The sequence below is a fragment of the Mytilus edulis genome, chromosome 2 (genome assembly GCF_963676685.1).
Source record: "Mytilus edulis chromosome 2, xbMytEdul2.2, whole genome shotgun sequence".
NCBI lineage: Eukaryota > Metazoa > Mollusca > Bivalvia > Mytilida > Mytilidae > Mytilus > Mytilus edulis.
Genome location: NC_092345.1, coordinates 98,548,994 through 98,562,240, shown reverse-complemented (window position 1 = coordinate 98,562,240; position 13,247 = coordinate 98,548,994). Strand labels below are relative to the sequence as shown.

General features: G+C 32.3%; 1 protein-coding gene across 7 annotated transcripts in view; it reads right to left on the bottom strand.

Annotated features, from left to right (window-relative positions):
• LOC139513647 (plexin domain-containing protein 2-like) overlaps positions 1 to 13,247 on the bottom strand; it is a 72,843-nt gene that overhangs the window by 38,387 nt on the left and 21,209 nt on the right. For all 7 annotated transcript variants that reach the window (XM_071302324.1, XM_071302321.1, XM_071302323.1 and 4 more), the window contains exons 4-6: positions 10,488 to 10,557; positions 7,407 to 7,529; positions 5,580 to 5,633 (exon numbers count right to left, since the gene is read on the bottom strand). In XM_071302324.1, the coding sequence (XP_071158425.1) occupies positions 5,580 to 5,633; positions 7,407 to 7,529; positions 10,488 to 10,557 (247 nt within the window). The remainder of the gene's footprint in view (positions 1 to 5,579; positions 5,634 to 7,406; positions 7,530 to 10,487; positions 10,558 to 13,247) is intronic.

The window sequence follows — 13,247 nt, the reverse complement described above, 5'->3', positions numbered from 1 at the left end:
TTAACTTTCCAGACTGAAAAAGCTGAAGAATATATTAAATTTCAATATTATCACACTATGTTTGTATTTACAATTGAAAACTTATAGCTTCAAGAGTTCATATGACAACAAATGTATGACATTTCTTATTTGCAACCCATACACATCTGACCAATCGATGGCAATCTTATAACAGCTGACCAATCAATGACCATCTTATAACAACTTTACAACAAGAAAAGGTGCAATTACCAGGATTATCTGTGGCGGAAATAAAACGAACAGACATTTCATTTGTCAAATATTCAAACCTAATTTACAATGAATGATCAAATTTACAACAAGGTTGCAAGCATTTGTTTTGTTAACAAGAACATTGATATACTTCAATAAATATCTTCCTGTCTAAAATTTTGTCTGAAAGGAAAATAAATTGGTTACAGTATTTCATAGGATATTTACAATATGTAGACATAAGTTATTCTTTAAAACTTCTCTAATAAATCAACAAATACTTCAGCATGTTTTTCTATATAAAGTCATGGGTTATTTCAGCAATTTTTTCTTATTTACAGTCGTCAGGCCATTTTAACAAGTTTTTTTTAATTATAATGTTATTAATAAGCAAATTATTGAAATAATGCATACATATACACTAAAGGTATTCCTCTTAATTATTAAGATTCAAAACATATAATGCTGATGTTAAATGATCAAGACCTCATAAACAAATAAACTGCTTCGCTGAGCACAGCCTGATACGACCGCAGAGGTTGAACCCTGAACAGCTGGGGCAAATATGGACACAATATTCAAGCTTGATACTGTCTGAATTTGGAAAATTTGGATTGTGATCAAATTTTTGACATAGTATAGGTTTCTGAAACAAAATAAATGTCAAGATCTTACAAATCTGTTGCGCAATAATGTGCAATAAAAGATTTGTCTGGAAATTTTTCAAAAATTTGAAATTTAAAAAAATTTGAGATAAAAAATTTGAACCCCTTAAAAAAATTGGAACCCCAAAACTTATTGAATCCCCCCTTTTAGCAATTACCCCCACACTCAATCCCAGTCTTTCCTTTGAAGTATGGAACCTTGTAGTACAATTGCAGAGAGATCCATACTCTTAAACACAAGTTATTGTCTGGAAATTAGAAAAATGCTTGTTTTTGGCCCTTTTTGGCCCCTTATTCATGCATAAATTGGGCAATTATCCCCAACTCAATCCCAGCCTAACTTTTGTGATAAGGAACCTTGTGGTACAATGTCAGAGAGATCCATACACTTACACACAAGTTATTGGCCAGAAACTACAATCAAAGAGCTGAATAGCTCTGAGGGGAAAGACGGCCCTTGTTTCTATTTTATTATGTTTTTGGAAAGGGGGGGGGGGGGGTATCTTTTGATAGTTTACATATGAAGAATGAAAAAGAGAACCGCTAGAACATGTAGAAAGGTTGACAATATTGAAATCAATTGTTGTTTATGTAATTTCATTTCTTTAGTTTAGGATTCAATTTGGACCAATGGAAGTGATCTGCATCTTCTAAATCTAAACATTTGATTAAAGTTGATAGCTATAATTATCTAAAACTCAACTGAATTCTGTCATTTCACAACAACTACAATATTTTTTGAAATCTTGATTGTGTACCACTGAACTGCAGGCTAGGGCCATTTTCCATTTTTTGTGACAGTACTCTTGGATTTTAAAGTTTTTTCTTTAGAAAGTGTGGACTGAAAAATCTATTCAGTTTTAAATTTCCATTGTTAAAGTTCTTAGTTACAACTCTCATCACAGGGAAACAGGTACTAATAAAAAAATGCAATTTTTTTTTTTTTTTTACCATTACAATGATTATGTAGGTACACAAAAATTTAGTTTTAATAGAAGACTACTAATCCAATGAAATGTCACATTTGAAGTGTTTAAATACTTTAACTTTTATTTTAGTGGATAATTACTCATCAATTGAGGTGCTCCTGAATTGGAGGAAGATTCTCAGAATTTTTACAGAAACAAGTGGTCTAACTAATTAACAACAAAAAGAATTTTAGCGACAAGAAGCGACAAGAAGAATATGTTTTTCTTGTCGCTAAATAGTCTTCTTGACGCTTCTTGTCGCTTTTTGACGCTTCTTGTCTCTAATTAGTGAGACCCGAAAAAAGTAATAAAATCGTTTCTTTCCCCTGTGTCATGTAACCCCACGATCTTTGTTTATTTTGAAAGTTGTTGACCTACAAATTAAAGTATTGCATGTTGATGTTTAAATCATCTACAGTAAACAATATTATGTTTAGATTTAACAAATACAAATTTGTGATTAGTGCACGATCTCTAAGAATGATTTAAATAACCAGTGAACTGGTGAAGGATATCCCTGCTTCTTCCAAGAATGACGTCACTATAAAATACAATGTAGGTTGGATATATTTAGAATATCTCGTCATACTAATTTTTCCGGATTGTTAAATAAACGTAAATAGTGTAAAGGAGAGTTCAAGATACGATAATTTCGTGAGAAACAGAAGGGAAATGTGTAAAAAAGTGTTTAAAGTCAAACTATTCATTTCTGGGTCTCCTTCTCTTCAATCTAAGTAAGATTTGTTGGGGGTTTTCCCACACTATAACATGTATAAAAACAAAATGAATGATGTGAGGGAGTGTCACTCTGGTCAACCCCATAGGGGATTGACGGCTTGAAGCCGTCTTTCCCCAAAAATGGTTGTTTTTGGACCCTTTTTGACCCAATTAATTCCTAAACTAATGGCAACATAACCCCCAAAATGATTCCAAATCTAGAGTGGATAAATATCGTATACACGAGATTTGGTGGTAGAATCTATATTTCATGCTGTTTTTTCATGCCGTCACAATAGGAATTTCAAAGGAAAGCAAAAAAATTTGACGTCATAATCGGATTTCAACCAATGAAGTACTGAGATCAAACGAACCACACGTTGGTTAAATTTTTTTTATACAATGGGTGCAGAAAGGGATGAATTGACGAAGAATTAGAGAAATACTGATACACAAGTAATTATCCTGAAAGTAGAAAATGCTTGTTTTGGGCCCCTTTTGGGCCCCTAATTCCTAAATAGTTGAAACCATCATCCCCAAAACCAATCTCAACTTTCCCTTTGTGGTATTGAACCATCTTATTAAATTTCATTGAGATTTATTCACTTAAACTTAAAGTTATTGTCCGGAAACCAAATGTGTCTTCGGACGACGATGAAGAAAAACAAAAAAGTTTTGTGGTCGTATAAAAACAAAGAATCATGGAGCATGTGAAACTAATGGAGATATAAGAACAATGTAATTTCCCCAATCATTCCAATTTGTTAATTTAACTTTGTCATAGCAATTAAATTGTTATTTTTTTTCTTTTAGAATCAATAAACACTATCTACCAATGTTTGTTGAATTTTTCTTTCATCACCGATTTTTCCCTTGCACTTGCTCTGTGTGTTTGTCAAGGTTAAAACAAGAGGTCTTGTTGTTAAGGTTACTGCATACTGAAATGCTATTGGAAAATTATAGTACTGAAAGATGACAATAAAAGCAGTACTTTTTTAAAATCATATTTTGATAATTTAAAAGACCTTTTTTTTACAAGAAACTCCATGTTTTATGGTAAAACTTGGCATTTCAAATATAAAGTATATATAACAGGCTATTATTTGAACTTGGAATTATTTTCAATTATGGAATTTGCATAATTTCTTGTGTTTAATATTTTTAATAAATTCCATGTTTATTTGGTATCATAATCTTTTCAGCGGTTAATAACACTTTCCATACAATGTATTTTGGTTAGATAGTGTTGTGCGCGGCACAGTGCATTCTATTGAAAATATACTATTTTCTTTGTAATAGAAAGTGTTGTGCGCAGCACAGAACATTTCAGTACAGAATAAACATGGAATTTATTAAAAATTTCAGTAACAAGAAATCAAGCAAATTCCATAATTAAAAATAATTCCAAGTTCAAATAATAGACTGTTATAAATATAAACTAGAGGCTATAAAGTGTTTGTATCCATCACATGGGTCCATGCCCAGTATTTATATCTACCACTCCCCATACACTTAAAACCAATTTCCTTTGTTTGACAGCCTGACTTTTTCATGATTTTGTCAAACATCCTGGCATTTAAAATTGGTCATGATATGTAATTACAACCAGGTAAGGTGGGAGTACCTTTATCAGCTGATTGGAATGTAAGACAAATTATAAAGGACTCCTAAGTAAAGTTTACTGTTTCTATGTTAAGCTTCTGAGATTTATAATAAGGCTCAATAAGAATCTGGTAAATAGCATGTATCTATGTCTTGTGATACAATCAATCATCCATTCTAATGCAACAACGTTTGTAACGTTCATTTTGATTGGATTAGGTCACTTTCTTACATGGCATCAATTGACAATTGATGCTATGGGACGTACATGCAAGCGCACATGGCATATGACAGTTTTTAAATACATGTTTTAACGTTGTTTTCTGTCAGTTTTATTAGAATGGAGATAACAATATTGTATTTTAAGCTGCGACGGCATCAATTGTGGATTTGATGGTCGCAAATACCAGTTTACTGTCTCCTCTAACGCGTTGCCAGTAAACTTAATTTGCGACCATCAAATCCCCAATTGATGCTGTTGGAGCTTAAAATACAATACAGCTATCTCCTAATTATTTCCAAAACAGAAATCTGAGGATATGTAGAGGCTCTCTTGTTACTATTGTAAAGTTTAGAATGGTCTTATGAGGAGAAACTTTAAAGTTCAGCAATGAGAATTAATAATTGGTTGTTCAAGAAATAGTATACCATGCAAATTTGTCTACTTTATAACATTGTGTCTTAATTATATTGAATCACTTGACTGACTTGTAATCGTTTATATGTAATTAATGTTGATTGTTCTGCTCCTTGTGGGTGCTTTGATTAGCAAAAAATATATTTGATTTGATTTGATTTGATACTTATGAAAACATTCACAATTTCAAAAATTAATATTTATCAAAATGCTGCTTGTATTTGTCGAACCAAGCAATAGTGTAAAACTTTGTCAGTGTCAATATCTTATCCTTGTTGTGGAGAAAACATGACAACAATGATGCTAATACAGGAAATGATATTTTTTACAATTTATTCTTAAGCAAGTACTAGTATATCAATCTGATAAATTACTTATCACCAATTACTTGTAAAACATTTAAACACTGTCCAATTTAATTCTATTATAAAGCTAATTTTCCTATTGACTTTGATACCATTCCTGTCCATGAATATCAATAAGTTACTAATAAGACAATGTAAATAATTACAACAATGTCAATAAGTATTCTAAGTAACCTAGAAGCTGCCTAAGAATTCTCTGATGATTATTTTCTTCTTATGAATGATAAATATGGCTGCAGTAATGACACTTAAACTGGTGAAGTATATCACGCTGAAAACCTTTTGATTACAAGTCCAGCGTTAGTCTGATCATGTTAGGTCAATCAATTATCTTTACTTTATAGACATTTAAGATCGTGATCATTAAAGGGTTTGCATGACAGCAGTTCTTATGTACTAGCCAGAAACTTACTGTGATTCTGATCTTGAAGGTAAACATCTCGCCATTCCACAACAAAACGATCAGCTGAAAAAAACCCAAAAATATTTGATTAAAAAACAAACTACATGTTAGTTTCTTAAATATTGAGTGATAAGCTAGACTGTAGCATGACAAATTTTGTTATTTGATTTAGTTGATGCTGTATCTATTTCCATACTCTTTGTAAAGCTTTCATTTCACATGACAAATACTGGTTGCTTAAAATTTGACCATCTGTCTATTAACGTATTGAGGACTCACAATACATAACCTGCCTTTTCAAGGAGTAACATCATGTCTTCAGATATTGTTGGCATCACATATTGCTATTCTGAAGTTTCTTAATTAGGATGAAAATACACAGATGTCATTAAATTCAATGTCATGAATTTAAAATCAATTAAATGCAGCCTGCTCTCTGCATAAAAACAAACAAGTCACTGACTTTGACCAGAATGAGCAAAAATCCGAAGAAAATATCTTGTACAGAAAGGGATAAAGGTATATCTTTTTGGGCAAATTTTGAGAGTACATTCAAAGATTGACTTTGTGTAAAAGCTGTAGTAAAAAAACTGAAGTGTGTGACCTTAAATAAGCAAAGTTATTCAAATTTACTGAACTGAAACAGGAAGACAACACAAACTCAATATTAGATACATGTTTGAACTACTTTTTATATAAAACAATAGATTTTTTTTGATTTTTTATGATCTGGGAAACACTTAACAATTTAACTAGCTATTATCATTGTATGTGGTGTTGGTAATGGCATGTTTAAGGATATTGGACAATACACTGCATTTGACAACTATTTCAAACCTAAACAATAGCACCAACATACAATATAAAATAGAAATTGATTCTCTGTAATTACACATACCATTTTTTGTGTTTTTCCTTTACAGAATGATAATGCCTACTTTCAGTCATTTTATAATAATCTTCCACAAAGATATATCAAGTCTAATAACTGTTTAAGGTTTCGATCACGTCTTAATTGAGTTAAAAACTGTTTTCCTGTATGCCTATTAATCAATAAAACATTGCTTTTCTGTGTTACAGGTTTGTCTGTACGGAGATAATGTCTAATCTACTGTCAAATTTCTGATTAAGTTTGACAAAAGTCACATCTAATGACTGATTGAACCCATAAACACAACTTAGGAAGCTGCTATTATTTAATAATCATATTATAATTTCCTGTCTGTTACAAGGATTAGCATTCAATAAAATTTGTAAACACATCTTTCGAAAATTCTTCAAAATCTATTGGTAAAATTGAGAATGAAAATGGGGAATGTGTCAAAGAGACAACAACCTGAACAAAGAACAGACAACAGTGTCTTTTAAGGAAAACACTGTAGGATAAACTTTCAATACTGTTGAACTAACTACATTATTATCAAAGTAAGCTTTCTATAAAATAATCTGTAAATTTAAACTTTATATAATGTTGCGTAAGAGTGTGATCATATCAAAATGTTGTTCCATTTATGTAAATTCATCATTTTTAATGTAGAGTAAAAGAATATAAGGAGAAATTTCCTCTTTCATAAATTCTTGTTAGCATTGTGTCACATATTGTCATGTCATGGTCATATATAGTACCGGTATTGTGATTGCTCATTTTTGAAGACCATACAGGGACCTATAAAGTTGCCTACATCCTGGTAATCCGAACTTAAAGATGAAAATAGAAATCTAAGTACATGGTGTTCCTTAAATTTTGGTTTGCCAAGCATGAATAGGTACACAAAATCCATCGTTCCTTTATCTGCATTACAATTGTACAATGTTCAGTTTAAAATATACACTTACTGTAATCTTTATATAAAATGTCTGAACCATTACCGATCGTTGTATCAAAATTAGCCATCAGTGGAGCTATATACTGTGTTGCTGTCAACCAGGAGTGTAAAAATGGACTCATATACAGAAAACCTGAAAGTAACAACATTAAACATGATTATATGTCATGTCTGCTTTATTAGTCATGATTAAATTTATATTGAAAGTCCTTAAGATGAATTTAAACTTAATGTGAATGTTTTAATGAATATTGTTTTTATTGGTATAAATATTGATTTTGTTTTCAGTAACTTAAAATCAAAATAAATATGTTTTTTTTTTATATAATATGCACATTCATGGCTCATCAATCTGTCGATACCTAAATTTTGGCATTGCACACAGTCATGTTTTTTCTGACTGATAAATACATCTTTACACTAAATCCAGTGGATGTTGGATGCATACTGATTTATATTTTACTTTAAGATACATGATGTTTTAATAAGTTGTTATTGGTTTTGAATAAGTTGTCAGTAAATGAGTCACTCTCATATCTGTGCTGTGTCTTTTCTGTTTTCGGAGCTGTATAAATACTCAGCCACGTCCATCGTGTTTTTGCTAAATGTTTTTCTGATTTGTATCAATCTTATGAGTTCAGCCCTTTTCTTTCAACTGATTTTTAGTGTGTTGTACTGTGACACCATTTCCCAGCTTTGGGTGGGGTGGGGTGGGGGGAGTGCTTTCAACACCTTTAAGCATGTTTGGGGTTTATTGTTTTGGATAGCTTTTTACTTAAATGTACCATTAAACAAATGTCCCAGGTTGGCACATTCAAAAGCCCGCCACATTCTTTAAGAGCATGTTCCCAAGTCAGGAGCCTGTAATTCAGTCATTATCTTTGGTTCCTGTCTGTTAAAAAGCTCACATAACAGCTTTCCTTTTCTCATTGTTAATTTTGTTAAAAAAATTATGTACATATCTACTTAATTCTAGATATTAAACTTAATAGATTTAAAATTCACGTTCCATTTACCTACATTGTATTATGTGAATGTTTACATTGCAAAGTTGAATGAATTTCAAAATCAATACTAAAGTATATTCAAATAAATTGATGGTACCTGCCAAAAACTAAAGCTTTAAATAATCATTATTTCAGTTTATTATACTTAAACATTAGTACTTGAGCAAATATAAATAGGACAAATCAGTACTTCTGCACTGAAAGGAAGTTTTTCTCTTTACTTGCTTATGAAATTTGAAATATTTTGAATAGTCTCTCTTTTTTCCCTGTATAAAAGACTATTATAGTTTAAAATGAATGAGGGCTAGTTTTTGTGAAACTCCATTAAAATGATATCATATTCTGATTAAACTTGATATAACATGCATGACAAATAATGCAGTGTCAGTATTTTACCTATTTATAAAATATCAAACTTGATTCCAATTTACTGTTTGTATTAAAGATGACATAATGCAAAACACAGCATGTACTATGAGTGTTGATGACACAAACATTTTAAATTAGCATGTGTTTTCATAGATGTGGGTTGATATCTGTCCATTTATCATTGCTATTTCCACAATGGATCTTGTAACTAAATTGCCAGTAGAAGTTAAGAATATTATATCTTTTTCGGGAACAAAATTTATATTATTTTGGACATAAATTCTAAGTAAATTTTCATAAGATCTGAAAGAATACCAGTAAAGGTTATTAAACTTTACAAAACCCTAGCAAACATTTTGATGCAAAGTTATAATGAATTATTGTTTAGTAATAAATTGGACAATAGTTTTCTCAATTAAATTGTTTTATATTTTTAGTGTTGTGGATTTTTATAGTAGACTATAATACAGTATGGTTTTTAATAATTGTTGAAGGCAGTACTGTTTCCTACAATTACTTATATCTACTTTATTAGAACCTTGTTGATTCGTTGTCTTTTAATGGCAATCATACCACATCTCCTTATTTCTATATTGTAGGGTTTGTGCAAACACAAATGTGGTAAAATATTATCATAGGATTAACAGGTTACCAATCTTCCCATTAAAATACATAGTAAAAGGACATATGAGGTTATAAAATGAAACCATGTAAGCAATTTGTATAACTAAACTTTAAATGTCCTCAATGTAGGTCAGGCATGAAAGTACAGGGTATTGTAATGGTATCACGATATATACTATTTAATCCTGTATTACTCAGAGACCTGTGATGATATATGGGGTATTTCAACATGATCATCCTATCCTATAAATAGGATAATTATATAAGAAAAGATTAACTGTGTGCAAACATAAAAATATTATTTCAACATTAAGTTTTGCTTCGTCATACTTTTTGATTTGTAAACTTTTCTAAAGTAACCTCAGATTTAAATTCAATTGAGTTACATTTTCCAAACACATATCTAATAAGTGCTCCTTATTCAGTAAGAGTAAAACAAAGCACTGTGTATATGTTTATGCTCAGTATGGAATTGCATTATTTCATTTCAGTATATTGCTATCAGTTACTGTGAGCCCTTGCTGATACAGTATTGTTTATCATTGTTGAGTTTCTACTTGTATAATACAGTTAAAACTTGATGAACTGATTATCATAGTATGCACTAATCCTATTTATTAGAGGAGGTTGATGATACAGTATTGTTTATCACTGCTCAGTTTCTACTTATTTTTTAGTTTTATTTTATAACAGTATTATACAGTAAATATTTTATGTACTGATTATCATAATCCTAATGAGAAGGGGAGGCTGAGATCTCAACAAAATAATTTCCGCCCCACCAGATGTCAATATGCCTGTCCCAAGTTAGGAGCCTTGTCAGTGGTTATCTTGTTATATCTTAAAATACCTAGGCTTTTTGTCATTTAGGGAATTTTGTTTATTTGGAAGATCTTTTCTGGTCACTGTTAAATAATTAAATGGTGTTCTATTCTCAAAATAATTGATACAGAAGGATGACTTATAGATGTTTTATGATTTTTGTGTCCTAGAAACTTCTCTTATTTGTATCATTATGACATCCACTGATATTTTACCTTTTTAGTTTATGACAATATTCTCATAACAGCATTTTTTATTTGTCAACTTACCTCCTGTTGCTATGGTGACCTTTCTTACAGTGTGGCCATAAAAAGGAAAACCAAATGTTAAACCAACAGTCTGTATAAGAAAAACAAAAACACAATTTATTAATCAATAATCAATTACATGCAATAAAATAGATCTTCATCCACAAATAATAAACATATATATATATTCAATACTTGGCATAAAATTTGCTCTGTTTTTTTCCACACATTTATAAAATTAGATTATCATCAGTTCGAGTCCAGAGATGACTTTTTTATGGGAATTTTGAATTTGTCTACAAATACCTATTCAAAATTTTAGATGACATGCCTGGATGAACTTTGATTTGTTCTTACATAAGTGAAAAATTCAAAACTTTCTGTTTGACCTAATAAGATTGTGTCTGACTAGTCAAGAGTAAAATGTGCACTATACAACATTACATTAGTGTAGAGGGAAGTTGCCTTTGACACAAAGGAGAATTAATCATACTAATCTCAATTACATTATTTTAATTTTACTTGTTTTCTAATTCTACTGGTACAGAAAGAAGATATTAAATAAAATTTGGTTATTTATATAAATTTTAAAACTGGTCACACATGGGCCAGCTAGTCTCTTAAAACATAAATTGTTTTTTTTTCTTATTTTGGAGGGGATGCTCCTATATACTATATACAGTATATACTATATACAGTAGGTCACTAGGAAGTGAACATTAAACATGCTAATTACATGAGTAATGGAGAACTTCATTAAGACTACTGATTATGTTGTGTGTGACATTCCTTTTATATTACGTAAACTATTCAAGACTGTACATCAAATAATATGGCTAATTGTTTTTTTGAATCCTGTCCTTGGACACCAATCATACATAGATTCTAACTCTGTGGGTACTTAATAGCCCACTTCAAGATCCTTAAAGCAAACTAGAGACTGAATAGAATTCATACATAAATCATTTGTTTTTTTCTAAAGTATAAATAAGTCAATTCTTGAAACAACAAATAAGTAGGGGTGTTTGGAGATTCTAGCTTTTGTGGACAAATTAAACATCTATTATACTTTACTAACAAGTGTAGTAATTCCTTTAATTTTCAACCAATGTTATTGTACAAAAATGTAAGGCAGAGTTGATACATTAACTGTCTAACTGAAACTATTGGGACTATCAATAAAAGCTACTTCCAATGGCATCAAATGTGAGTTTCCCCTCTCTTTCACCTGGCATCAAATGTGAGTTTCCCCTCTCTTTCACTTGGCATCAAATGTGAGTTTCCCCCTCTCTTTCACTTGGCATCAAATGTGAGTTTCCCCCTCTCTTTCACCTGGCATCAAATGTGAGTTTCCCCTCTCTTTCACCTGGCATCAAATGTGAGTTTCCCCTCTCTTTCACTTGGCATCAAATGTGAGTTTCCCCCTCTCTTTCACTTGGCATCAAATGTGAGTTTCCCCTCTCTTTCACCTGGCATCAAATGTGAGTTTCCCCTCTCTTTCACTTGGCATCAAATGTGAGTTTCCCCTCTCTTTCACTTGGCATCAAATGTGAGTTTCCCCTCTCTTTCACTTGGCATCAAATGTGAGTTTCCCCTCTCTTTCGTTTGGCATCAAATGTGAGTTTCCCCTCTCTTTCACTTGGCATCAAATGTGAGTTTCCCCCTCTCTTTCACTTGGCATCAAATGTGAGTTTCCCCTCTCTTTCACCTGGCATCAAATGTGAGTTTCCCCTCTCTTTCACTTGGCATCAAATGTGAGTTTCCCCTCTCTTTCACTTGGCATCAAATGTGAGTTTCCCCTCTCTTTCACTTGGCATCAAATGTGAGTTTCCCCTCTCTTTCACTTGGCATCAAATGTGAGTTCCCCCCTCTCTTTCACTTGGCATCAAATGTGAGTTCCCCCCTCTCTTTCACTTGGCATCAAATGTGAGTTTCCCCCTCTCTTTCACTTGGCATCAAATGTGAGTTTCCCCTCTCTTTCACTTGGCATCAAATGTGAGTTTCCCCTCTCTTTCACTTGGCATCAAATGTGAGTTCCCCCCTCTCTTTCACTTGGCATCAAATGTGAGTTTCCCCTCTCTTTCACCTGGCATCAAATGTGAGTTTCCCCCTCTCTTTCACTTGGCATCAAATGTGAGTTTCCCCCTCTCTTTCACTTGGCATCAAATGTGAGTTTCCCCTCTCTTTCACTTGGCATCAAATGTGAGTTTCCCCCTCTCATTCACTTGGCATCAAATGTGAGTTTCCCCTCTCTTTCACTTGGCATCAAATGTGAGTTTCCCCCTCTCTTTCACTTGGCATCAAATGTGAGTTTCCCCTCTCTTTCACTTGGCATCAAATGTGAGTTTCCCCTCTCTTTCACTTGGCATCAAATGTGAGTTTCCCCTCTCTTTCACTTGGCATCAAATGTGAGTTTCCCCCTCTCTTTCACCTGGCATCAAATGTGAGTTTCCCCTCTCTTTCACTTGGCATCAAATGTGAGTTTCCCCCTCTCTTTCACCTGGCATCAAATGTGAGTTTCCCCTCTCTTTCACCTGGCATCAAATGTGAGTTTCCCCCTCTCTTTCACCTGGCATCAAATGTGAGTTTCCCCTCTCTTTCACTTGGCATCAAATGTGAGTTTCCCCCTCTCTTTCACTTGGCATCAAATGTGAGTTTCCCCTCTCTTTCACCTGGCATCAAATGTGAGTTTCCCCCTCTCTTTCACTTGGCATCAAATGTGAGTTTCCCCTCTCTTTCACTTGGCATCAAATGTGAGTTTCCCCCTCTCTTTCACTTGGC